General features: G+C 36.2%; 1 protein-coding gene across 3 annotated transcripts; it reads left to right on the top strand.

The window, feature by feature from the left end:
- The first annotated feature begins 1,105 nt into the window (after positions 1 to 1,105).
- LOC117207838 lies at positions 1,106 to 27,150 on the top strand. Of its 3 annotated transcripts, XM_033448460.1 has the most exons (5): positions 1,106 to 1,343; positions 5,099 to 5,613; positions 16,482 to 17,594; positions 23,676 to 24,356; positions 25,382 to 27,150. In XM_033448460.1, the coding sequence occupies exons 2-5, from the start codon at positions 5,446 to 5,448 to the stop codon at positions 26,183 to 26,185; spliced, it is 2,766 nt and encodes a 921-aa protein (XP_033304351.1). In that variant the 5' UTR covers positions 1,106 to 1,343; positions 5,099 to 5,445; the 3' UTR covers positions 26,186 to 27,150. The 3 variants fall into 3 exon arrangements, with proteins under 3 accessions (XP_033304351.1, XP_033304352.1, XP_033304353.1); XM_033448461.1 differs by lacking the exon at positions 1,106 to 1,343 and having other exon boundaries at positions 4,897 to 5,613; XM_033448462.1 differs by lacking the exons at positions 1,106 to 1,343; positions 5,099 to 5,613 and adding an exon at positions 15,386 to 15,768.

Genomic DNA, 27,150 nt, shown 5'->3' with positions numbered 1-27,150 from the left:
ATTCCTTGATATCCCAACGAACTCATCAGTATTTCTCGATGCAAAGTAGCAATCAAATCTTATCTGAAATAGAATCGTTCTCAACGAAACACGAATGAATAGATTCCCACTTTCTTTTATGGATAAAATGTCAAGAAATTACATCGACAGATGTAGACAGATAAAATTACCGTTAAAAGCGTTTTAGTGTCGAAAATAATAGTTACTGTTCAGAATTTATAACTTTTTAAATTGCACGTTGGTCTCATATAAAACTATGACTATGTGTAATTTGCATCATTATTTAACATTTAATCCTCTATTGGTATTTTGCTTTTCGGGAACCTCGAACGACACTCGACTGTCCAAAATTCTGAAGGAAATTAAAATACGTTTGGATGTCTACAATAGTTCAGTATTACAATAGATATTTAAGAAAAGGTTTAAGAAGCTTTACTCTTGCAATTATTTTCTTATATAACAAGAAGACGAAGTTTTAGGGATTTATACGCGTGAGCTGAAACTCAAAATAAACTCATGCTTTCTAAACGAACTTTTAAAAATTATATTTATTTAAGTCTCAGAAATTGTTATGTACATACAATAAGATCTTCTTACTGTTCAGAATCCAGCTCGTATCTTCTTGTCGCACTTGTCTTATTGTAAGCAATATACATATGTCAGTGCATAGTTTTTTTTAGAAAGTAAAGGCGAGTGTGTAATTTATTTATTTATATGGAAGTTATCTAAATAAATGAAATTTATATATATGAAACACGTTGCTGTAAAGGATTTCATAAAAGATTTCGGTGTGACATCACAGAGGAATTAATTTCCTACAACATGTTACGATATCTCTTTTTCGATTATTCGTTTAAAAAAAAAATATATAATCGAACTCGGAGAATAAAATATCAATCAGCCAAATGAAATATTTCAGCGAGAAAGCAAGGTTATACAATTAGTACAACGATGTCATTTCATCTAATCATCAATTCGAAAATTCGAATGTCCACGTTGGTGGTCGGTGGCTTGTGGTAGCACGATGGGAAACGCAAGTATACCTATACTTCAAGGAGGGAGTAGAGCACCGATATGGGAGGAGTTCCTTCGAGTTCTCTCTCCGTTGAGAGACTGCAAGGAGCAGAGGTGGCCTCTGCTCACCTGAGGATTTCAGGTGGCAGTCGCCCTGCTGAGTTGTTCAGCGACGGGTATCTCGTAAACACTCTGTGATCCACAGAATTGCCGCGAGTTCTCAGTTGAGTTCTCGTTCCATTCTGCATAACAATTTTATCATGCCGGATTCTTGCGTTCGTTCTAATAAGTACGATACTGAATCATTCGAGGTACACGCGTTTTTCACGGTTAGTTTCACCTATTATCGATGATTTCCACTTGATAGCTTCTAACTCTTTTGGAAGCATTATTTGTCCACTTCCTTTCGAAGCACATCATTGTCTAGCAGCAAAATCATTCGTTGATATTTCTATTTTGAACGTTCCACCGTAACGATTATCTAGTCGGACTATAAGGGATCATTTAGGCGAGATATTAAGAAAATATTGGAAATGATCGATCGAGTAATTCGTTCGATAATTCACCTAATTCGCTAACCGTAGCTGTTGAAATTTGGACGTAAAAAAATTACATGCGGATACGAAACAAGTTGTTTATATCGAGTCAAAAGAAAGTGAACCACTTCGAGAAAGAGTGATTTATCACGCGACAGAGAATTATATCTTACATTCGATTGAGAAGTCTGTTCGTACAATCTTAATAAGGTAATTCGTGTTCAGTAACGCGCGTTGATTAGGTTTTACACTTTAACGGACTCGCCAAACCTCTTTCGATTGTCGAAATGTCAGATTGGCACGCATCTTTGTGCACGTTGAAGTTCAAACGAATGTCCGTCGTTTATATCTTATCGTTGGTGTAAAATTATGGTTGAATTGAACAAAGTGGCTAATAAAATTAAATAAACTAAAAAGTAACGTGTTTTTAGTGCGAAGCCGGTGAAGTGCGGGAAATAATAAATCGTTGATTAAATCGACAAATATGTTTCAATGTGCAACAAAATCGTAATAACCTTGAGACAAGTGTGTATAATAAATTTTCAAGCATCGGCAAACTATTGTATCCTGAATAAAATAGTGCAGCGAGAAATAAACAAAAAAAAACGAGGTTGTATTGTGTGCAAAAAAACTCTGGGCGAAATTCACGAGTTAATGGAGTATTTCACAAAGTCCTCGTAAAAATCGATTTATTTTTGCAATGATACCGTAATAAACGATGATATCGTGAACATGGATCAAAGGACGTCGAGGTATTGGTTGATACGCACAAATTTTTATTGCAACAATGCAAAAGCTTGTATCCGTGATAATTAAATCGACGTTTATACAAATTCGTATTTTTATGAACATAATTAAAGGAAGAAAATGTAGAATGTGATTTGTTTCATCTTTTAAGTACCAGGTGAAAGCTACAGATTCAAAACACGATAAGTTTTTTATAGGAGAGCAATTTTAAAATTCAATATTTTGTCAGCCAATAAGACATCAAAAGTACCTTTACATTTGGTTAAAAACATTTAATTTAAGAAGTAATTCGTAAATTATAACTGATATATCGTTGTTCAAAATTATTCTCTGTCAGCTTTTTTTAACCCTGCCTTTTTTCTTAGCCATTTTCGATTCAATTGTATTTTTCTGATATTAGAAAATATTTAAGTGCAAAAGAAATTGTTATTGACGTATATGTTCCCTCGTTTCAATCTTAAGACAAATATTTTTTTAAAACATGCAAGATCCTGTTTTGTCCCTTAAAACGAAAAATTCAACGATTGCAAAAGGATTAACAGATGTAACAAAGAAACGTTAATAATCATTTCCTGTTCTTTATCAAAAGACAAGGTGTCGTGTTATACTAATCTGAGTTATGTTTCGGGTGTAGTAGGACATTCGTTCTAACTTATCTCTCTATCGTTAAAAATTTGCATTATCCATGTATCTACCAGAAAATCGTGTAGTGTGTCAAAACTATTTCGCCGTATCTAACGAGTAAAACGCAGACCGTTATTTCGATAAGAAAATCAGCAATAATTTCTCAGGTTATTATCGAATATCGAAGTTTATTAACATACTAATGTATCATTCATGAATGATTGATTTTTCGAATTTTTTAGGTCGTTCAAATATGTAGATGATTTACCATGAAACTGAACGATTTTAATTTGTACAGTGAAATCTAGCCATCTCAAAACATTTGATATTTATTGCATTTGATAGTAATATTTGCAAAGAATGAGGATGAATTGCTCTGTATCTATGTTATTCTCAAAAGTTCTGTATCGCGTATGCAAAATATGTATATTTCCCATAAATTCGAAATTACAAAATCGTATTTCCACAAAGTGTATTCGATAGATTTTTTCAATTTTCTGGATTAAACAAACGTGAAAGCGGTATCTCCGCTTGCCAAAGGTACCGATATGAACCGGCACTGTTATCGCGATAATAATTAAACAAAATATCAAGGCTAGCGGATCATTCTTCTAAATCACTCGGCAATGACAAGCAACTCGAATCGTCTATAAATCTGTCTCTCGATACCGTTCATTTGACAGGCGAGCATTTGTTTATTCCTATGCGATGGCGCAAACGCAGCAGTTGGCTGGATATTAAAACGAGAATCCAAAACTAAAGTAATCCAAAGGTTAAAAAATTTAACAATTTGAAAGTTAAGAGTCTTAGGTTCCCAGAGTCTGCAAGTTCAGGAATTTATATCTATAAATGTAAAAATCTGAGAATTTAAAAATCGTCAGATTCATAACATAAGGACCCGCGAGCCCAAAAATTGTAATACTCAAAAGTTTGAAAATGCAGTCTAAAAATTCGATGATTCTTCGATGCAAAAGTCCCCAGAATATCAACACGCGAAAGTTTCAAAATTCAACAAGTCTATGAACTTAAGAGTCTACAGATTTCTAGCCCCGATAGTTCAGTAATTGAAAAACCCAAGAATAAAAAGGTGCAAAAATTCGGATGTTCAAAAATTTAAGACAACTTCTCATTCTCTTCGTTAACTGAAAAGAAATCAATATTTTCATACTACGAGTTAGCAGTAAATAGATAAGAGTTGTTCTTAACACTGAGCTGTTTATATGATGGATGTAAGTAGCACGTTCATCTTAATGTTACGATATTAATGGTACAAGCGTATTTTTATTTACAATCGATAAACGCGTTCAAAATGGTTGCAGCGGTACTGGAATCGCAAGCAGCTCGAGCAACTTCGTTCAATCACACGTATGACAATGACAAGCCGTTCAACGTGCTGCACGCTTCGCTCGGGGTGTTATCTTATATAGGGTATCAATTCCATAGCCACAAAGTAATTTCACAGTACAGTAGCATGAACCGTGGTCCACGCAAAACCGCTAGCTTAATAAGCTGTAATAAAGGAGCTCGTCAATTTCTGCTGTTATAATACGAGGCGATACATCGCACTTCTAAAATCACTGGACAATTTGTTTCTTTGTACGTGGATAACAGCTTTTAGACGAGTGACATATTTATTGTCATCTGTGATATGTACAGGATCTGCCAAAGATAGATGTGCATATTTTTAAAATCCATTTCTTTGCTAAACGATATAATAAATCTTGAAATTGAAGTTCTTGTTTCAGATATATACTTGGATCTTAAAATACTTCCTTTTGTTAGATATCGAATTAAATGGAATGTATTTTCAATTTTACTTTCCTATGTTAAAAATAAAATTGGACGGGAGATGCCGATGTTCTTGAATTTCTCGTCTTTAAATTGTATAGAATAGTTTTCGATAGGTTTCCAAAAATAGAATCTAAATTCGGTAAGAGAACAATTTTCTAAAATCGATAGCGACAGATATTTTGCAGAAAGTTTCGAAGATAAGAGACCGGTCGAAAGTTCAAGAAAAAGAGGCAGACTGTTAACTCCTTAGAAAGTTCCTGTATGAAAAATGATGCACGAGTAAAAAGTTACACGGAGAAAGATAAACTTGACGAAAGCTGCTAGATAATCGAATTACTTCGGAAGCTTCATCTACAAGTTTTAGAATTCTTCTGTTTCTCTTGTAGCTACGCTGGCTACGTTGGACATCGATGGTTGAAATTGTCTCTATGATAATTCATTTCTATTTATAACGAAACACCGAGGGACTCTGATAAGCTAGCGCCGATCCGTTTTCATCATGTGGACACGTGTTTTATGGAAATCAGTGTACTTGAATGCAACACGCATGTATAAATCCGACGAAATGAAATCGGGCCTTGACTGATGTGTATAACTATTTAAACGAAGGACATATTTGGCAAATAAAGCGTGATATTATGAAGAGAAGTTGAAACACGTGGTGATTCTTCGAACTGGTTTATAGCGACTGAAGAGTACTGCAAATAGTGTGTCATCGCTATCAAGTTGGAGCATGATGGGAGAGGTGATCAGGGTTTCTGGGAGGGCACCGGATGTCGGGGAATTCCTCAAGGAGGCGATGCTGTCCCAAAGGTTCGCCGATGTAGCTCTCTGTTGTACTGGCGGACAAAGATTTCTGGCGCATCGTTTGGTTCTCTCTGCGGCCAGCCCTTATTTGCAGGTTGGTGCTCTGTTTTTTATCCTTTGCAAATTTACCAGGTAAATGGAATGGTTACTTTTACGCAAAATGGACATTTATAACGATGGCAGAAAAAAATTAAACTAAGTATTAAATTAAGTATTTGTGTGCATCGGTTTACTTTTGTACAATGAGTTACAAAAGAATATTTATACTCTCGCAATTGTTAAATTTCAATAATAAAATGTTTTCATCTTACGACTTACTGTATAGATGAGAAAATCCACCGATCGAAACACGCAAAAGTGTAACGTCCTATTTTAAATTATTTAATTTCGACCTCTAACGAGTCGTTTTTTAATTTGCAATCGTTAAATACCGCAAAATATCGCGAATCTCAGTTGTTTGGGACCTTAAGTCAGGGACTTGGACGTTAATTTAGTTTGATGATTTAAAATGATCATTTTAAAATTTTGTAAATCTATGAAAAATTAAGAGGAGTGAATGAATATTACTTTCTTTATTATTGCCAATTTGAAAAAACTTACGATTAAGTTTTCGTCTCGCATTGGTTTATTAATTAAAATACTTAGTCGTGTATGCCTTTATTTTGGGCATACGTATGAAATACAGGATAAAAATAGAAAATCTATTCAGGCCTTGTTTTATAAAAGTTTTTGTTTCACGATAATTTGATGCTAATAAGCGACTACATAGTAGCACCATCTAGTCACATTAAATTCATCCGTAATAAGAAACATCAATCATTCGTATACGTGTGTACAATCGTGTGCCAACCGTTAAAAAACGAAGAAAGAAACGCGTATACGTAATACTACCGATCGAAGAAAATATGACATATGACTTCCTGTTGTCCGTGCATCAAACAGTGAAAATATCATTCCAAATATGTCGTTACAACCGAGTACGTATTTACAATGTAACTAATAGAAGCAAATCGACCATAACGTGAGTTAATTTCTGTTTAAAGATATTTAAGAAACGTGCCAATCATTAATCATAATACATCCCAATTCGATAATAATAAACGAGTAGATATGAATAGAGGATAGTGAACGAAGGTAAATAGCGAAAGCGAATTAAAATTAATTTTTTCCTATCATCTTACCAATTAAAAAATTTCTTTTCATTTGATTAATAATGATTTGACTTCTACTGTATTTTTCCTGCCACTACCATTCATTTAAACGCTTCAAATGGTCTAATATTGGAAAAACAGAATTTAAGGCATTTGCGTTTAACCATCGTTAAAATTACAGAGTACGAGATCAGCGATTAGTCGACGAGATTATCGATGCAACAAAACGTGTAGAACGCAATAAACTAGATTGCGGATGACATTAAAAAGCATATCACATTTATTCTCGTAAAACGTGTAGAATCGATAGTGAGTTTTTAGTATGCTGCATATTATTTCCGTTACAATTTATATTCCACGAAAAACGACAAATACACCACGCTTTTTAATAATCTTTTAATTATATAACAACTTTCTACTTAAGTTTTATTTCTTTTATTGCATTTTACGAAATTGTGCATTTGCGTAGACATCCTCGTTCTATTGATAACATATGTTTTTCACAGTAGAGAGGAGCCGACAATTAGCCGATAGAAATGCTAGAAAATAGAAAACGAGTGTTGCCAGGTGTTTTATCAAAAAGATACAGATTGATTATAAACCAGTTCGTCCGAATGCGATTCCATTATTACTGTATGTGTACGTATTTTTGCAACGACTGAAGAATAATTAATAAAACGATATCTAAACACGGTACAGGCGACCAGAAAATCTATAGAACGCTTATTAATCAAACGTTAAGCAGAAGATAATTAACAAGCATTTGGATGTTAACAAGACCAGATAAAACAATTGAATTACGACGGGATAAAATCGATTTATTTGTACGTCATAAATATGAAGATTACAGTTCCTATCGTATTAATTTAACGAGCACGCATTAAAATAATTGCCTCGATAAGTGGCGATTCGAAACATAGATAGAAACTAATTTCCGTGGTGGAAAAGCTAATCCATCTATCACTTTTCGTATTACCGCGATATTAAGTGATTTTAATATAGTAAAATCGAGTTGAAATTGAAGGATGGATGATATCGCGCTATTAAATTTTAATACCAATGTATACCAACGCTTCTGGGCATAATTAAATCAATATATTAGCTTATTATAAATTGCTATCCTTTTCTTTAAAGTTTAAATTATATTTAATAAATCTTCAATGACAGATTTATTTCATTTCCTATAATAATACAAGAAGTGTTACAGAAATTTCGATCGCTTCGTTTTTCTTTCTCAATATCTTGTATTTCATCGAACTTTAATCTATCTATGTCACGTTACATAATCCCCATAGCTCTATTCCACATGTTTGTAAAGTTTCTCCTCGTCGACGGAGGTACAATTTTCTGGTAATCGTTTTCAGTCCGATTGCTCGCCGGTAAACGCCAGAGGACGTGCCTTAAAAATTACATCTTGCAAATCTCGACTGTGAAAGGTTCCCGACGCACGCGCGATACCATTTCGTCTCGTTTTTCTTTTCTTTTATTTCATTTTCTTTTTCTTTTCTCTTCGACGTAAAAACACGCCCTCGTGATAACGAATATCGTTGTCTGGACGCCGCTAATTTCGAATTTCACGTTTAACCGGTCGATAATGAATACTATTTACGGAATCTGTTTTCTTCCATTACCATCTTTGTCGTCCGACTGATTGCCATATTACACACCTTGTTACGACTTCTGTTACGTCGATGACAAACCTTAGATAATTAAACATTTCGTTTTACACTAGATTTGAAGTTTTCTCCACGCCGCTATGGACACCGTTCAATGTCACGCTTCCTGACTCGATCCATTTCCAGACAGGCAACGCCAAAATCTGCTGGAACGTGTTTCACGTTTGAAATAATTGACCAGACGGTATGGGAACGTGGCGGGATTGGTGACAGTTTAGATGGAATCTAATGCACAGCTGCATGGACAGCAAGTTATTTCGCAATCAACAACGAGGAAAACGATGTTACTTAATTTATAAAAGACTACACGATTCTTCTCGTCTCTTATCGATCTCTTATCGTCTTTTCATCAAGATGGATGTTAAAGAAAAAAAGAAAGCGAGAATAATTCTGTCGTTAACGTTTGACATTAATATTAGAAATTTTGATATGAAATAAGCGAAGTACTCGTTTGATTTAAGAAGCTTATTTCAATCGTGAAGAACCTTTATTTTAAACTACGAGTAATTAGTACTCATAATTTCCATCAGTTAATTGCAGTGTAACGTTTTGAGGTACGTCTTGAAAGAAATAGCTCGATGACATTTATAGGCGTGCGCTCATCTTGAAAATACGGCTCGATATTCGTGGGTCAGCGCACCCTAATGATTTCATTTACCGTTTCGGTCTCCTGAAAAGAGCACGAGAGAGCTTCTAGCACGTAGGACGCACTGTATGCGTTATGCGAGTTGATGCATGCTAAACGCCGTCGCTTGATCCTCCAGATAGAAGCTTACAGGACCATTAAAATACTTGCACGCAGCTATTTTATAGCAGTTGATTCACTATATTCCCAAGATAGTACAACGTTCTCGCCTCTATTGTGGATTGTCATAAACAACTTTTACGTACACGTGTGTGTTTTCGCTTGAAAAGAATGACGATGCCTCGCGTACGTAGCATACCGCTCTAATTTTATGTACAATCTTTTGTGAATATTAGATGAACTTGATCTTTTCGAACTATGACTTATGATAAATATATACACCTTATACACGAATTGAGATCACTAGACTCGTTGTTCAAATTTATACCACATACATATTCCACTGTTAAGAGGTCCATTTCTAAGATTTTCAAATTTCCTTTTGGAATATACACTTATTTAGTTATTTATTTTGAGACTATTATGTTCATTTTACCCTTCTTTCTTCTTCAGTCTCATTCTTTCTATTCTTTCTTCCTTTTACGTTTCTACTCCACCTTTACTCTCTCCTTAAAAGATGTAAAAATTTCTTATGTTCACAGAAGCACAATGTGTATTTACGCTTCTTCACTAGAAATATTTCTTACAATATAATATTCACGTCTAACAAAGTATCGGGGTATTTCTTCTCTATCAATTTGTCAACGGCGAAATTCGTGAATATATATTCTCGCAAATTCAAATTGATTTACACTGCTCCCATTAGAGAAGAAGGACAAGAAGTTACAAATTTTTATCTAAGCACGTAGTCGCATAGATATGTTAATCACATCATATTTTAAATAAAGAACAGCTGTAGTTTTCATGAAATTTATCTTTTTTCGCAAAGATATATAAACACAAATACTTGCTTGAAAATCAATGAAAGGTAAAGAAATAATTGGAGATAAATAATATAGCTGTCTTAGATTCGACAAATCGACTTGCTTGTAATTCGTCAGGCGTGAATTAGTAATTGATTTTTCAATCGTCGAAAATATCGATGCGTTAGAATGCGTGAGTTTATCTTCGATTGGGGCCGAAAATTTAAAATTAAAATCAGATGCCGTGCCAGGTGGTCGCTTAACGTCCCGTACAACTAATGGCGTTTGTGCAAAGCATCTTAACGGTATATATTGTAATACGTGACATGAATTCGTGACAAAATGTTCTTCTATTAGAGTAGCATGTGTCCAAGTATACATTTCGATTTTTATGTAAATTACCGTCTATCCGTTTGATAAGACGATGCTAAACGACTATATGAGTTTTGTATAAAAATAAAATAAAAATAAAAATAAAAATAGAAATAAAAAAAAAAATAAAAATAGATGTTACACACTGACAGGAGAATACTTGCTGCGTCGAATATCTAAATCACCATTCCCTAAAGATATGCTCGTATTTCTAGGTTTTCGTATTTGTTTGTATGTAATCGTCCGTTACACCATTTTCTACCGAAGAGGTGCTTTCTAAAAAGAACAAACATTCGCTGCGGAATTCCGTAAAACTCGAGTGATTAAGTAACAAACTGAAAGTAAAACAATTTAATTTCTTATTAGGTATATAAAAATAGTTCGTAAATATTATTATGTAAAATTGTGATTGATTTCTAATCGTAACGACCGCGATGCGACGACGCGACGTCGGCAATTAGGTACTTTATAATAAATCTTGCCTCGATTTTCAGGTCTCATATTTTTTATGTACTATGCTAATATACAACTGCATTCAGTACAATAATTTATCATAGAAGAGCACTTAAGATTAAGCGCGGATAATAAAATGATCCAGAAACTGCACTTTGCTACATGTAGCAAATATACTTTCAACTGGTTAACTCGACGACTATTAAGATGAATATACGAGATTATGTTATTACATTCTCCCGGCCTTACTCGTATCATTTTTTAATAACAAAGTCATCGATCTGAATTTGATCTGAAATTCCGCGCTGTTTTCGACGCTTCTCTTTTAAAGGAGAACGTAATCGTACGTGTTCTACGTGTGTATCGTACGTATCTCGTATTTGAGATTCAAATTACTTGTTTTTGGGCTCGGGAATATTTATCGCAAATCACGACTGTTTAAAAACTTTTAAAACTTTTTAAACTTTAATATATTAGATTGTCCGAGAAGTGGCTTTCTTTTACAGACACGTCTTTTGCAACAACGCATCTTTATACAAACATCAAACCTAATCTGTCGAACGTTGTGATCTTTATTTCGATAGAGCAAAAAAGGGATCATACGTAATTCGATAAAATAATATAAAACGGAAAATGTTGTGCACCTATTATATCCTTATAAAACGAAAGAAACTTTTCGGACGACCTAATATTACGAACAGACGTCAAAATATTTCAATTCTTTCATTTAATAAAAGATACTATTATTTTTCGTTACCGTTTTGTAGACACTTTTTATACTATCGAAATAATATTGAATCTGTCGTATTATTATTGTAGTGTATTAACAAAAAGTTAAGTATAGCAAACGATACATAATATCCATATTTATCTACGGAATTTTGTTAGAAATTTCCGAACATTTATGAGTTTATGCAATAATGTGTTCTAATATTTAAAATGATTCAGATTTATCTATTAGAATTTCCCTTGATTTCGCCTGTACCACGAAGTTAAATTCACGGTATACTGTATAAACTACAAGCACTGCCAAGATTTCTTATCACAATAGTATTACGAATAGGTTCAATTTCCTTTCTAATGTTGCACACTTATTAGTAAAATAAACGTGGTTGGTACTTTGCTATGTTCAAAGAGTATTCTTAATTGTTTCTAGTAATAATTATCCACAAATCAAACATCTCAGACCCACACGGTTGGAAACGCTAATCTTGAAGATTCTTCTTCTTCTTCTACTTCTTCTCGAAGATACATATCTTTATCTGTATATCGTGCTTGAAACATTGTTACAATATAGATAACGCAACGATAAGGTCTATGATTGTGCATTTCATTAAATCGCCTACACAGCAACCTCGGTTTGTTACACACGAAAGAAAGTATCTGATCTGAACGTGACAAGTCTATAACGTGTAAGTACTTAAGTACCAAGTACTAATCCTCGGTAATTATTTAGAAAGCTGCCGCCATTGATGATTCCTTAATAAATACGTTGTTGGCTGCGTGATTCTACACAGCTTTTCCTATACATGTAACCGCCGCTCGGTCTTAGTTTCTGAGATATTTGCAAAAGACCGTCGGTACCATTACAATGAATTCTGCCTATAATTGTGCGTGCGTGACCATAGTATACCTTAACATTGATTGTCGGCCAGATAAAATAACCTTAACACGAACGGTTGACCTAAACCTAATTTTTTTCTTCTGTTTATATTTTAGCCCATATTAACGCACAACGCTGTCACGTACAATTATTGGCAGAATTTGCTATAGTGGTAGCGACAGTTTTTTACAAATATGTCGAAAACTAAAACAGTTCGGCGATAATACTATCGATTTCTATAGCATATTAAAAAGTCATCGAAATACAAAAAGATTGCAGCTTTCTAAGTAATTACCTTATTCTGTACGGTGAACAGACAGAGAATCTCATCGAAAGAGCTGGTTTAATCTAATCGAAAGTGGAGCAATGTCATGAATAAAATCTACATTCCTGGATCTGTTGATATCCAGTTAATTTCCACTAATTACCGTATCTGATCGTATCGTTAGCGTAGCGTTCGAAACGTTAGAAATGCAGCGAAATTGGTGACTAGATCAAATACACTTACGGTTCACAAAGACGAGTAACACGTACTTGTTTCTCTCATATTTGTTATATTATATGAGCCGTTTAATGCAGAAGTGATGTAGGCAAAAAATGTTAAGTCCTATTAAACTGGACAATGAGGAATAAAGTAAGAATTCTGTAAAGAATCGAGTGGGTAATTTTCACTTATTTTGCTATCAATCGAGAAACTAACGAAGATACTCCTGTACCGCATAAAGCGGAATGCAAGTTGCGTTTTCGAGATGTGCTGTTAAGCCAAATAGACAAAAAATTTTTTATTGTATGAAATCTTGGAGGTATCTCGTTATTACTTTCGTTCGTTTTATTTAATAGGATTTTTATAGCAATTTATATACCGAAGTAAAATCTTACCGCATTTCTTGAAACGTTTCTACAAAATAGTTAGATCTATCGATGATTTACTATTTACAGTGATAAAAATAATTTTGACGAACACGTGTTATTCTAATTGTTTAGAGGAATTTTTCGAGTTGAACAAAAGTCTAATTTTGTATTACAACGAATCCATAGTTTCGTTTGCCTGAAAAACAGCAACACTTTTCTAAATCATAATTCATTACACATACAAATAATAAGAAAATTCCATACACTGTATTATTTTTCACATACTCTTATATACCCCTATAAAATAGAGAATAAATATTACAGAAAACGTTAAAAAGTGAGTTGGACTTATAACTCTATCCGGCAATATGTCATTGTCACAAAAATCTTCTCTGGTAGTCCTCGTTTTAATAGTTCTTATTTATAGCAAGTCGGAGGAAACGTGTTAGCTCGTCGTTTTAATTGCGACGCAGATTAATGGAACAATTATTTTTAAAATATTCGTGGAATTCCCAGGTGTTTCGCTCGTATTATTCAGACAAAAACGAATTAGTCAGCGACAGAATCGAATAATAACAAAAAAAAAGAAGAGGATGAAAGGAGAACAGGATCACGGGTTAGTCAATTTTATATCCGTTTGAAAATTGTGGGATTCCTTGGAGTACGAAATCGATCGTCGATCTTTCTCCATCCGTGTGCTTGTCCCTTCGTCGTTCGAGCCGACGCATCGACTGGTTACGCATCAAAGAAAAGTCTGCCGCGGTTCTCTAATGACTGCCATTACTTACGTCGTGTTATCGTTCGCAGTTCTATCTTGATAGAAAATTGGTGTAATAATTATGCGTCTCGTGGTACGTTCAAAGAAAGCTGTTGATATCTGGTGATTTATCTCTTAAAGTTATTCTACCGTGAAGAACGGGTGTTAAAGGCCCTGGGAAGTTTACGTTAATTTTTCTTACTACAAATTGCTGCAATATTTGCCAATGAACCTATTTCTGATGCTATATTTATATCCGAATAAAATATCTCACGATGCAATTTCGTTTATACATTCGGCAATAGATAGATAGATATACTTTTTCCCCCTTTTTTCGTGAGTTTTAACATCGTATCAATTACTGTACATAAGTATGGCCGTAGAACTTTTTATGTAGCAGTAAACCTTTAATACAGGATAGAAAATATCTGATACAATCAATCTCAATTACTTTTGTTATTAGAAGAGCAATTAAAGTTTCTTGTTTTGCATGTTGCTTTCTTAATATGTATTTAATGAAGCATTTAATGTGATATATGTATACGACCATGAGTTACCTACGTTTAGTTTAACCAGTTATTTCAGCCATTGATTTTTATGAATTCTAAAATATCTGTAATACGTATCTTATAGAAAATATGTTGTACATTCATTCGCATTGTAATATGCGTTTTCTTATATAAATTGAGCCATTCTCGCTAAATAAACGGAAAGAAAATTTTTGTATTAATAAGTCAAATAACGAAATTTTTTCCTTTTCACTTAGAAAAGTAAAAATGGCATGAAAATAATATGTCTGTTTTTAAAAATGTAACATGTACTTAATAGAATTAATCCATTCGCGTTTAAAGTTGTTTCGCGGACTGATTTTTGTTCAAATTAGTAGTTAAGATAGATATTTGCATTTTCGCATTATAAACATCCGCACACAATTTACAACAAAATCAATAAACTGGTTCGATACTAAAATATCGGTGATGGTAATATTCAGTCGCGAACGAAAAGCTGGTGAGCGTCAATTGCATAGAATTATGCGTAAGTTTCCAGCTTAAGCCATAAATAAAACCATTTTAAATCAGTAACTGTGAAAACGTTGCAAAAAAAATCTTGTAACTCAATGAATGCAAACGCAATGAGAGTAAAAATTGTGTAATGTTTTTATCAAGCCACATGTCAGTAATTTGTTAGTAGCGCCGTTATACTGAGCACCATACGAAACTTTAGCCACGTTACATCTCTTCTATAATAGTATAAATATATTTTATCGCTCTAAATTATTACTTTTTACTATTCGATTATTCCTGTTTCAAAGTGATTTATGGAAACACCGGAAGCTCTTTAGCAACCATTGTAAACTATAGCGACTATAGTATATATGGTGAATAAGTTCTATAAAGGTTAGTATGTAAATCGCTGTATAGCGTTAGTATGTTCTCTGTTAATTCGGAATGCATGATAGTTCTGCGTTTTTTTATCCTCAAGATTTATGATCCCAGATAACGTCCACGTCGTTGAACGTTTTGCATTGCACGTAGACGTAGATCGCGATCCAGGCAAACCATTTGGAGAACTCGCGTTGATTCCATTTATGCGTCCGGTTGCATAGAAGGAAGCATAGTGGCACGTTTTAACCGTCTTGAACGAGAATATCGATACTGATTTCGCTCTCGTTTCAAGAAAACACTCGTTTCGTTAGAAGAAAGACGAAGTTTCGGAGAACGGTTTTCACAGAAGTCGTATCAGTGAATGAAATTACGAGGTGAAGTTGGTATCTCGATGGAAATTCATTGAAATATCTTTAGTAACAACTAGAATCTCTTTATATGAAATTCTAATTGTAAGTATTTCAAGTTCGAAATACAGCGTTTTTAAGTAATTTCAAGCGAATTTATGTTAGATGAGAGTAGAAATTATATTTTCAAGTAACCTCATTTTTCTATGAAATTTATATCTATCTATGATCTTTATACATAATGTCTCTCAGTCTCTCTCTTTCTCTCTTTTAATGGAATTAATCCACGAGAGATTAGAATTTTAATTAACCTTTTGATAGAAAATTATTTTATTAATCACCGATCAAAGTGGAACGTGATGTTTACTGAAAAGAGCAACGATCTAGTTAAAAAGAACTTTGATCAGTGTTTCGCACTAACTATATTGAATACTTAAATGAAACTTATAATACAAATTAATTAAAATAAACTAAGAGATAAATTTAATAATTCATTGGGGTTAGGTATCGTTGTAAGATCTTAACGGTCACCTAAATTTATTCCAAATAACAAACAAGATTATTAAAACGGAATTATTAAAACTGTACAAAAATAACTAGGATACCAAATCATCCGTGACCTTTTGCCAGAGCCGAAAGAGGTCTCCGCGACGCACACGCGGAATTTAAATTCTCGATCTGGAGAACGGTGTAACGCGTCGTGTCACAGTGAACCTCGACAAGTTGGCCAGCAAAAATTTCACATTCGTTCACATTCACGTTGCCCATAAATATCTTTGGCCCTCTTTGAATAACCCAGCTCGTCGTTCTGTTTTCAGGAAGTGTTGCTGGCGCACAGTAGAACGTCGATGCATTGCGAGCCCATCACAGTGATCCTGGCCGGGGTAGAGGCACCAGAATTGGCGGCGATCCTTGGTTTCGTGTACACAGGAAGCACGACGGTACCTCGTCCTCGTCTGAATGCGTTTCTACACGCGGCCGAAGCCCTCCACATTAGACTTCCGCCGGTGCCTGTCGTGATGACCTGCACGCAGGCTGACTGCAAGCAGGAAGACATCAAGGACGTGAAGATCAGTCCAAAGTACCTCCAGTGCGACCAGTATCCGCGCTGTGACCGCTGGTGCCGTCCACGTAGGAATCAAGATGGTGATTCCGCGGGCAAGGAGGAATCCTATCCGGCGATCGAGTCCTTGCAAACCGCAAGAGAAATCAGACCGCTTCCTGAATCGATGAACTTTGCCGGATCGAGATACGGACCAAGACCAAGTAGATATTGCTCTACAACGTGGCCCGTTGCTCCTTTCCCGAGTGCGACTCAAGAAAAGACTATTCACGGTCTAGATCAACGTATGGATAAGGACAAGTTGAATCAGACAGATGTCAGCCGGTATCAACCGATCAGCGTGGTTCCTAGGATCGATAGGATTAGCGACGTAGCCAGTGCACACTCGGAAAATCCATTTGTCGGTTGCGATTCTTCGGAAAAAGCTCGTCACCAGGAATTTTGCTTTTCCAGGAGCTTGTACGATCTTCGTAGCATGCAATTGGATCCACTCGAGACGAGAATGAAAGGTGACCACGATCGTTTCCAGGCTACGAACGAAGAAGATACCTCCGGGAGAAATTTATCCACATATGGTAGCTGTTTCGAGCAAGAGAGGATTCCTGCTGATCGTCTCAGTGTAATTCGTTCTCGAATCGATCCCTGTCAGGGCAAAACCGTAGCTCTACAGTTGCCTGCAAGTAGCAGATCGTACGAAAATTTGGACGTTGGTGAAGATTTGACTTGTCGTGATCACTGTTTCGTCTGGAAATCGCCGAGAAGACAAGTGGCTAATAGAGTCATAGCCTCGCCGTGGAAGCAAACTGTCAGGCCTTACCATTTGCCCAAGTTGCAGCCGATAGTCCTTCAGCCCCACGTCGACGATGCCGTAAGTTTTTCATGCAGCCTTCCGTATGATAATTTTGCTCTTTATATGTTACCTTAGACGAATAGACGTTGCGAAAAGTTCTTAGAGAAGATTGCGAGTTTGTTAGGCAAGGAAAATCGTGTAGCAAGAGACGTTAATTGCGAGTATCTAGCATGTAACCGATACTTAGGCGAACTACACGATAATTCTTTGTAACTGAAGAAATGCCAGGTACCTGGGAATCTATCTGTCTATCGTGGCGTTAACATAAACAGTCGTATTCTCACCCACGATTGATACAGTATGTTTGAACAGCAATGTAACTGTACAAAGTACAATTACTTGGAAAGCAAGTGGTAATTTTCGTTGTGGAGATACTTGAGGAGCATTTAAATGGCTGCCGTGGCATCCATTAGCGTGATACAAATTGAATAAGTATTCTGGAAACATCTCGTATAGCTGGGAGGTAGACACGAAGCGGGATTTCTGTTTCAAGGTGCCCATTACATTCAGCTGTGGTATTCCTTTCAGAAGATTATTTATCTCGTAAACTAATCGCTCTCTGAATATCCGATTGCACGATCTGGATGCGTTCCAGTTATAGAAAAAATAAACGGGAATTTGTAATATCTGCGACCATAGATGTTTTTGAGTATCTACTAAACGAATCTAGGCCGTGAACAATTATCGACCAATTATTTCCTCGAATCGCGACCGAGTTTGGAAGAAAGTAAAGGGCAAGACGCTCGATATAGCCAATCTTCGATCGTCGTATCTTCAGTTTCATTATTCTTCAGACTCGCGATAATTTGAAAAGCTATCTTTCAACTGGACGATCAACTACGAAATTTCTAAGCTGATTAATCGAGTTCTTCGGTCAAATACAATAAATATCGAGTCTACTTATTTTTATGGTAGGGTAATTACAAAGCAATTACAGTTAGGGCAATCGATCAGGCTTTCTGTCGTCGTGTTTTACTACGATTATAGAGATCGAATCTAATTTTCTTCGTTTTTTCTTTAGTTTAGAAGATATAACAGTTTTGAGATTTTTCCTCCGGCCGACTGTTCCGTCTCCGTTGGAACATATTTCCTTTCACCGCTTTCATGAAAATTGGAGCAATGCCTCTGATATACAGAGAAGATCGAGAAAATATTATGGAAAATTCGGCACGATCCAGTAACTCGAGGAGTTTTTCGTAACACATCGGATTTTCAATTGCACAAGCCTCGATGAATTTGTTCGGTCGATTATCGACCAGATACAATTACCGATTCCGTTCTGTGCCTTCATATTGTTACATCACGTCGCATACACGGATCTCGGCAGATCGGGTTACTAATCTTGCTCGGTAGCAATCGCTATCCTTTCGTACAGAAAGTGACTTGTTTACCATGGCTTTTGATCGAGAACGAGAGACTAGGCGATCTCATCTTTCGAGATTCCTTGCCATATGGAATCTACCACAGAGGCGGTATTACTACACAAAGTGGTTACTTTGAATTATAACAATACTTCTTCGTTTATTGTTTTAATAGATATATCGTATATTTCAAGATATTTTAAAGCATTAGAATTTGTATGCAAATTAATTTCAGATGTATTAAGTATTTTGTATCGTTATATAGGGAGTAAGCGATTAAGTTAATAGTTTTAATTCTTTTTTTCAAGCTTTCGAGGACTTTGAGATGATATTTCACCGAATAATCGATTCCACCGCATTCCTGAATATTTTTCACTTTGCTCAACTTGCCCGTTTTAGAGCATACTTTTCTTATTGTTAAATTATATCGTCGGTATCGGCATTAAATATATAGAAGTAGTATTATGTCCATCAGATACGATACACCATCGCTAGATTTGACACAAAAAATAAAATTCACCGGACAGGAAATGGAAATGATTCGATCCAATGATTGGACAGAGGTAAAATCTTAACGAGTCACGAGACTTATCTTCGTTTACGAGATTGGAAATGTCAGTAGTCCGGTTTAGCTAAGTTGTGTAGCGAAAGATTAACGAGTGAAAATATTTGCATTATTCTTCCGCCATGACTGTTGTGTGTTACCGGCAGCATAAGTCGCTTCAAAGGCTAATTAAGCAGAACCTGTGTAGGCATATCGAACGCGTGAAACATTCTAGCTCTTCTCCAGACTTTCCGTAATTATTTTCCAGAATTATCGCGAACCCGTGCCGTTAATTTTGCAAATTAAACAGTCCATTAAAGAAATGGGATTCCTCGTAGTTTCGTCGTAAAATCAGCTAGCCATTTAATTTACTTTTATCTCTCTTTTACGCTCTATCCCCCTTATCCCCTTTCCTTCGATTTGCAAATCTTTACTGTGAAATCACTCGTTCGGCATTCCGCTCTTTTGCTTCTCTTCCTCCATCTCCCTCTCGCGTTTGATGATCTCTCGAACATGCTCGGGTCATTGCATAACATTCACCCGTCTGTACTGCTCGAGATCGTCCCCGTTTCAGGTATAAAACACTTATGGAAAGTCCGCGAACAGTTCGTACGCCTTAGACGTTTTAAATATATTCAGCCATTTGTCTCTTCGCGACTGTATTAAATTTTAGCTTTATTGAATGTTCCCCGGAGTCCGATTTCTTCCCTAATGTGTTTTCCAGTCCAACTAAATAATACACTGCGTTCCAAAGTATCGGGCCGCTGTTTTAATTGTTAGCATATTTTCTCGGTCGTTAACGGTAGAAAGAAGATTACGTCGTATGTTTCTTAGAAAGTGCGAAATCAATCCGAGCAATCTTTAATGTAGATATAAGTTTCCTTTTCATAAAGATTCTACATCTTTTTAATTTAACCAAAGTTAACCATGGTAGGCAAGCGATCCTCTAAAGATTCTTTAAAGATCCTTTGACGATTAAATGTAAACTAATTCCCGTTCGAATCGTTTTACTCGCAAGATACTTAACGATACCCGAGCCTACACTTTTGGACGATACTATATATTCTATATGATCGGTTCAACTTTATTGCAAGCATCTAGGCGAGCACGTTACCATCCTTAATACCAGACCAGTGTCTGGCAATTGAATTTGCAACAAACGCACACGCGATCCTACGATCAGAGCAAACTGTTCTCAGTGAATTAGATATGCGCATGCCGAGCATATAAAATATTGGTTATTCCAAATCATTTAGTTAAAATGTTAATCCACTCGGCAGTTCTGCCGATCCGCGCAGATCCTGTTTCTCGTTTCATGACTGAAATCGTTATCTACCGTATCAATCGTAAAGAAAGGATGTTTCATCGCTGGCGTGCAAGTAGAGCAGAAATTGTTTTGAACTGTCAAGCAATCGTCTGGCATTTGAATCGATTCATATCGACAAAATGAAACTAGGCCTCCGTTAAACGTTATCGAATAATTAACTATATTGTTCGTCAATTCGATCGAACATGTTAAATTTGTCAGAAACAGTTTCGAATCACCTTCAGTGGGTTAAGAATGCTGCTGCTTTGCATGTTCATCCATACAGTTACATCGCTGCGATAAAGCACAATCGACGAAACTTGTTATCTTGATGTAGAATACAGGAAGAAAAAGTAACGAGGAATATAAATTATTATGATATTCCAGCTTGTTCCGACAGTTTAATTCGTAGAATGTTTCGAAAAAGGAAAAATACGTCATTGAACGATGATCGTATCGTTTCATTAAGATAACTAGAAAATTCTATCGTTTTTGTTTTTTGAAGTGGTAAAAGTAAATCGTTTCAATTGGAATTTGTATTAGAGCTCGATATATTACTCTCGTTATTTATGATTGTTATCCATTTTGTTTCGTAATTTATTTATTTCGTTGCTGCTGGATTTTTCATTCTTATTAATAAAATACTTTTTTTGTATTTCTACTGTTCGATTCTTGGCGTTGAATATCTTCTCCGTCAAGATGTTTCTAACGAAGTTTTAAACGAACTGTCAACTAATCAACCGTGTAAAAAAGGTGAAAGGATTTCATTTTTCTCTTTGTCTCTCTTACAAAATGTAGCGTCTAAGACTCACTTTGTTGTAGAACAGTCTATCGATCAAATTTCCAGCAGCAGTCGATCTCTCTTCAAGTAATTTTTATGTTTCCAAAACCGTAAAATTACTCGATACCGATCAATCTCACAGGAATATGAAAAGAGAACTACATGGTACATTTGAAGACATAACACGATCCAATTTTTTACGAAACAGATGTATACCTTGGCATATTTTTCCCTTTACGAACCATTCATTCATTTTCAGACGCTTATGAAATACATTTTGGAAAACGTCCGCGACAAATTATAAAGGGAACAGTTTGAATTTCATAGTGGTCGTCTCGCAAACCACCCTATACAGCCGATCGCTTCTTGTTTCTAGAGGAAACAAGAAAGACGCAAGAAGAGCTGAGGGAACAAGCAGGACCCACTTTATTCTTCGTCGACCTTTCACCACAAATGAAAGCACGCGGTTCAACCGTGCGCGTCCCGATATGCCAGCCGTTCATTTTGCTTTCTTCAGCTGAAATATGCAGAGGAATCAGTGCTCCTCCGGGTGTGCACTTCTGCTGGCTCATTTAGCGGACCATGGTAATTCGATGGTGCCAGGTGATAAGACGTGTCCACGACACCAGCTGCCTCCTCTTGCTTGGCCAATGTCATTCTTATTAATGAAACTATCAGTTACACGTACCACTTGCTCTTTTTCCTTTTTTCTTCTTCGTTCTGTTTCCCTCTGTTTGTATCCTTTTTCATCTTTTCCCCCCCTCTTTTTCTGTCTTCGTGCACTTTTTACTTCGCATCTTCGTTTCTTTTTCGAAGAGTAGCCCAGAAGGTGGTGCCAGACCAGCTGGTGGCACCAGCCGGCTGCGAGAATCGCTTTTACGCGTTATTACACGCAATCTGGAGAGGAACGTTTTCTCTTTCGACACGTGCACTGATATGCTCCAGATTTTTTCCGATTACTTTACAACCTTGCGCAACCTGGCCCCGTCTCTACCTTCATGCAGAATCGCTTCTTTCTTCTTCTTCTTTCTTTTTTTCTTGTACTTCTCGCTGCAACGAGGCGCACCTTTCTTTTAAAAGAGCGTGTCGCTGATATAGGTACATGATTTCGTCGATGCGAAGATTGGCACTTGAATTATTGGTAGAAACGGATTAACAATCTCGAGTATCGTGCAATGCAAAATAAGTGGGACGCTTTTCATCGGAAAGCACACGCCGGTATTTAACTTTGCCCAAACTTTTTCCGTTATTGCGCTTTTATACAGACCGTATACTCCAATGTGATCGATGATGTAAGTTACTTTTCGCGTCACAGCATAACGTCGTCAGAAAATACAGAAACATAGAGCGATGAAAGGCTGATAAAAGATGACCAATTTTGGTTGCGTTCGCAAACAAAATATTTACGTGGAATATTAACGTATACAGTGCGATAAAAAAAGTTGTAGAAGTTAACTATAAATATAAATACGAAAATGACATATGAAAATTTATGGTTATCCTATTATCCTTCGTTACCATATGTGTTTGAGAATTTTTAAAATTCAGATTTTAAATACATGTTGATCATCGGCGGCTGGAATATGAATAAATTAAATCTATAATTTTTTGCCATTTTAACTTACTATTGCATGAACGTTCTAATTACAATCAAATAGCCGTTGATCCTGTATTTCACTTGTACGAGTATGCGTGTGCTAATCGCACATATTCTTTTACAAAGGTACGAATGATCAATGATCGTCGGTTACACGAGGTGCCGTAACTTGAGAACAACAATTAGAAAACCACGAATCGACGATTAATGTAGAGCCAACACTTCTTCAAGCCAGATCAGCTTAATTGCTTCCGATGATTTTCTCTAATGATAATTGGTGGTTTATATGGACGGTTGGTACGAGCAAGAACTCCGTATGAGCTCTTTACGGTCGAGTAACCCATGGAGGATGAATTATACACATTACGTGTATATGCATAATGTGTAATTAAGACGATCGTGTTAAATAGAGAGGCAAAAAAGTGGTCTGGCCTGATAAAGTCAAATAGTAGAGATTTAAGGCGTGAAATTGAGGAAGGAAATAGCGGTTTCGATGTGATCTTGTTGCAGAAAACCAGGGAAAATCTACGTGTGCCAGAAGTCACGCGATCTCCAGCGATCTCTACCAGTCCTAATCGACAGCTGGCCAAAAGTTCGACGTCTGCGGACCATTATTATGGTATCGAAGTTCCTACCACCCACGAAGTTACGTACAATAACGATAAGAAGTTACTGGAAGCGAAGCCTACTTTGGGACCAAGGCCTCAAGAATTATATTCATCTCAAATTGCATCATTGACGATCGGTCAAATCACTCCATCGTTGAATAACGATGCCAGAAACAACGAGACTATCGTACAATCTGAAAATAACGTAATTTCTACGACAACGAGATCGTTGTCAAGTACCTCAGAGAGTAGTCGTATGAATATCAATAGAAAGGGTAGTTATTTCGGTCAAGCGTTACCTCAGTCGCCGCAGAAGCTGGAAATTTCTCATCCTGTTAGCAGATTGTGCGATACGATCGAGTCGATCGGTAAAATCGATCGTTTCGCCAACGTGGAAGCCGACAAGCTGGAGAACGAGACGAGGATCGAGGATAAACTCGCTGAAAGAGTTATTATCAACAGTGATAATAATAATAACGATGCTGTAGTTAATCAGGACGGTGTTCAACGCGGCAAAGGAGCGCAGGAGAATCATAGGTGCGATCAGTGTGGCAAGACTTTCGTTACCAAAGCTTCCCTGAAGGTACTGATCGACTGGCTGCTTGATATCTTTTCTGCTTTTTTCATTTTAATCTAATAACTTGCATATTACCGATGTTACGGCTGATTAACCACCGTTGCTATATGACATTGTTGCAAAATTACGCGATGTAGAATTTTTTTTACGATTCTCTATCCTGCATTACTAAAATTACGAATGATAATATCACTGGTTATAATAAGATAGTGTAATAAAGTTCCATAATTTATAATTTCTCTACAATTTCATATCTTGTCTAACTAAGCTTGCTGCTCATCCTCGTAACACGTTGTAATAAAATTCCGCGATTTATAGTTTCCTCGTTATACCTTATTTTACATTGTTAAAGGTAGCGCTTCAGCTAGATACCCTAGCAAAATTTCATAATTTCATAATTTCAAAATTATTAGGCTGATTGAAAAATTCTATCCTTGTTATTTGAACTGAAATTTTGATTAATTAGGCTTCGATACGATAATCATTGTTATCCCTGACTGTTCTTCATCCAGCTGTTACTTAATCGATCTCGTACCACTGGTACTGTAGAATGTCATTTTCTTTTCATTTTCAAAGTTCTCAACAATAACTAATTTTTTCCAACAACATTACGCTTCTTCGTCTACATACATACAAACGTACATTTATGCGTATACCTGCGGTTTATAGAAACCAACAAATAACGTCCAACTTAATAGACACTAAAACATCGAGTAATTCAGCTGTCATTAGAAAAGTCGCAAGGAAAATTCATTATTTCCTTTTTCTAATTACAATTCCAAGTACGCGTGGCAAAAACTTTTCAATCAATTTAATAGTTACTGAAATCTGTACTGACCAGCTACCACTAATAAAAGATATAATTAACGAAAATTCATTATTTCCTTCTTGGAATTACGAACGTAGACGCATGTTACAAAATTCGTCCATTCGATCTGATTGTCACTAGAACCTTTAGCAACCAACCGCGACTAATAAAAGATATAATTTAAAAAGATATTCACTGTTCTTTTCTGTAATGGGAAATTTAGGTGCACGTTAGAACGCACTCAGGAGAGAAGCCATTCCGTTGTACCGACTGCGGCAAACAATTCTCCCAACTACGAAATTACAAGTACCACCGAAGCGTTCACGAGGGCACCAGGGAATTCGCAGCCACCTGTCCAGAATGCGGCAAATACTTTAACGACCGCGGCTACCTGAGCTCCCATATGAAGATTCATCGTAACCGTAAGGAGTATGGCTGTGCGGAATGTGGCAAGAGTTTCAATCAGCGGGTCGCCTACAACATGCACGTTAGAATCCACACTGGAGTGAAACCGCATCAGTGTGAACAGTGTGGAAAAGCATTTTCCAGGAAGATGTTGTTGAAGCAGCATCTTAGAACCCACTCGGGAGAACGGCCATATCAGTGCCAGGTCTGCCAAAAAGCCTTCGCTGATAGATCGAACATGACGTTACATACGAGATTACATTCCGGTTTAAAGCCTTATCAATGCACGCTGTGTTCGAAGGCGTTCACGAAGAAGCATCACCTAAAGACTCATCTGAATTACCATACAGGAACTAAACCGTATTCCTGTCCGAACTGTGGCTTGAGATTTTCTCAAAGTAGCAACATGAGGACTCATTTCAAGAAATGTACCGTTAATAATCCGATAGAAGCAAAGGATTCGCAGATAGAAGGTACTGTGATAAATTCTTCGAAGGTTATACAAGCGAGAATAGTATCGAGGACACCTACAGACACGTTAACACCTCCCAATTCGGACCAGGAATTAAGCATTCTAACGCCGATTTCGAAAAGCAACGGAATAGAAGGGATTGGTACGTAGTGATGAAGTTATAGGGAGGTCTATTAGCCTGTCCACACGAGTGTAGAGTGTTCGAAGAGGTATTACTATCGTAGCTAAACAAATACGACAGATACTCGTCGTCTCAATGAAATCAATATACGCACGTGTCGAATTAAATACTTGGTGAAGACACCGTGATGTGACGGCTATGAATCAGACTGGTGACGTGAAATTTACACGTCCTGTATTTTATGCGATTGACGTGGAGAATTCGTTGTAAGTTTTTTTAGTCGACGAAATAGCCTCTTTGCGCGGAGATGCTTTTTGTCGGGCTGATTTTCAAGACAAGTGGTTAAAACGATAATGCACGAGGTAATTCGACGGATAAATCGATCAGGTTGTTGCTGCCCGCAAATCGTAATCGAACGATAGAAAGTATTAGATTCATTTGAAAGTAGCACTGCCAGTTGGTAATCCGAGAGCTACCATAACAGTACGAACAGCCGCCTTTTCCTAGAAATTGTCGTTTTACGATAGGACGTATCGATTCAACCCACAAACCGATACGTCATTCTTGAATCCTTTTTTTGTTTCCTTTTCTCTTTTCTCTTATTCTTTTCTTTCTTCTTCTGTCTTTTAACTTGAGATAGGTCCGTTGAAAAGATCATCCATGGCATTAATTCGCAATCTGATAGAGATGAAAAAATTGGTTGCCTTTCGTTGCCTGTATATTTACTACTTGAGCAAGGTAATACATATACACAGAAATAACCTTGTTGCATGTGTTCCAATGCACGATGTATGACGAATATCGATTTAAGAAATTTGTAAGCTTCTCGAGAAGCAAGTTCAATGGCGAGAATCTGATTTTGTACATTAACCTGTAATAAATCAACCCCTATATTTGCTGCCTTTTTATACTTGTAATATAAATGCAAAGATGTATATTTACAATGTAAAAAATATAACAATATTAAATCTGAGCCTGTAAATGGCGAACCGAA

This window comes from Bombus bifarius, unplaced genomic scaffold (assembly GCF_011952205.1).
Source record: "Bombus bifarius isolate JDL3187 unplaced genomic scaffold, Bbif_JDL3187 scf7180000008046, whole genome shotgun sequence".
NCBI classification, from domain to species: domain Eukaryota; kingdom Metazoa; phylum Arthropoda; class Insecta; order Hymenoptera; family Apidae; genus Bombus; species Bombus bifarius.
Note: the sequence above shows the minus strand (reverse complement) of the source record. Positions and strands in the feature narration are given on the sequence as shown.

Coding starts and splice junctions, on each gene's coding strand:
- LOC117207838 (XM_033448460.1), top strand. CDS start 5,446: ATGATGGGAGAGGTGATCAGGGTTTCTGGGAGGGCACCGGATGTCGGG. Junction 5,614..16,481: donor CGGCCAGCCCTTATTTGCAG/GTTGGTGCTCTG, acceptor TTCTGTTTTCAG/GAAGTGTTGCTGGCGCACAG. Junction 17,595..23,675: donor AGCCCCACGTCGACGATGCC/GTAAGTTTTTCA, acceptor ATCTTGTTGCAG/AAAACCAGGGAAAATCTACG.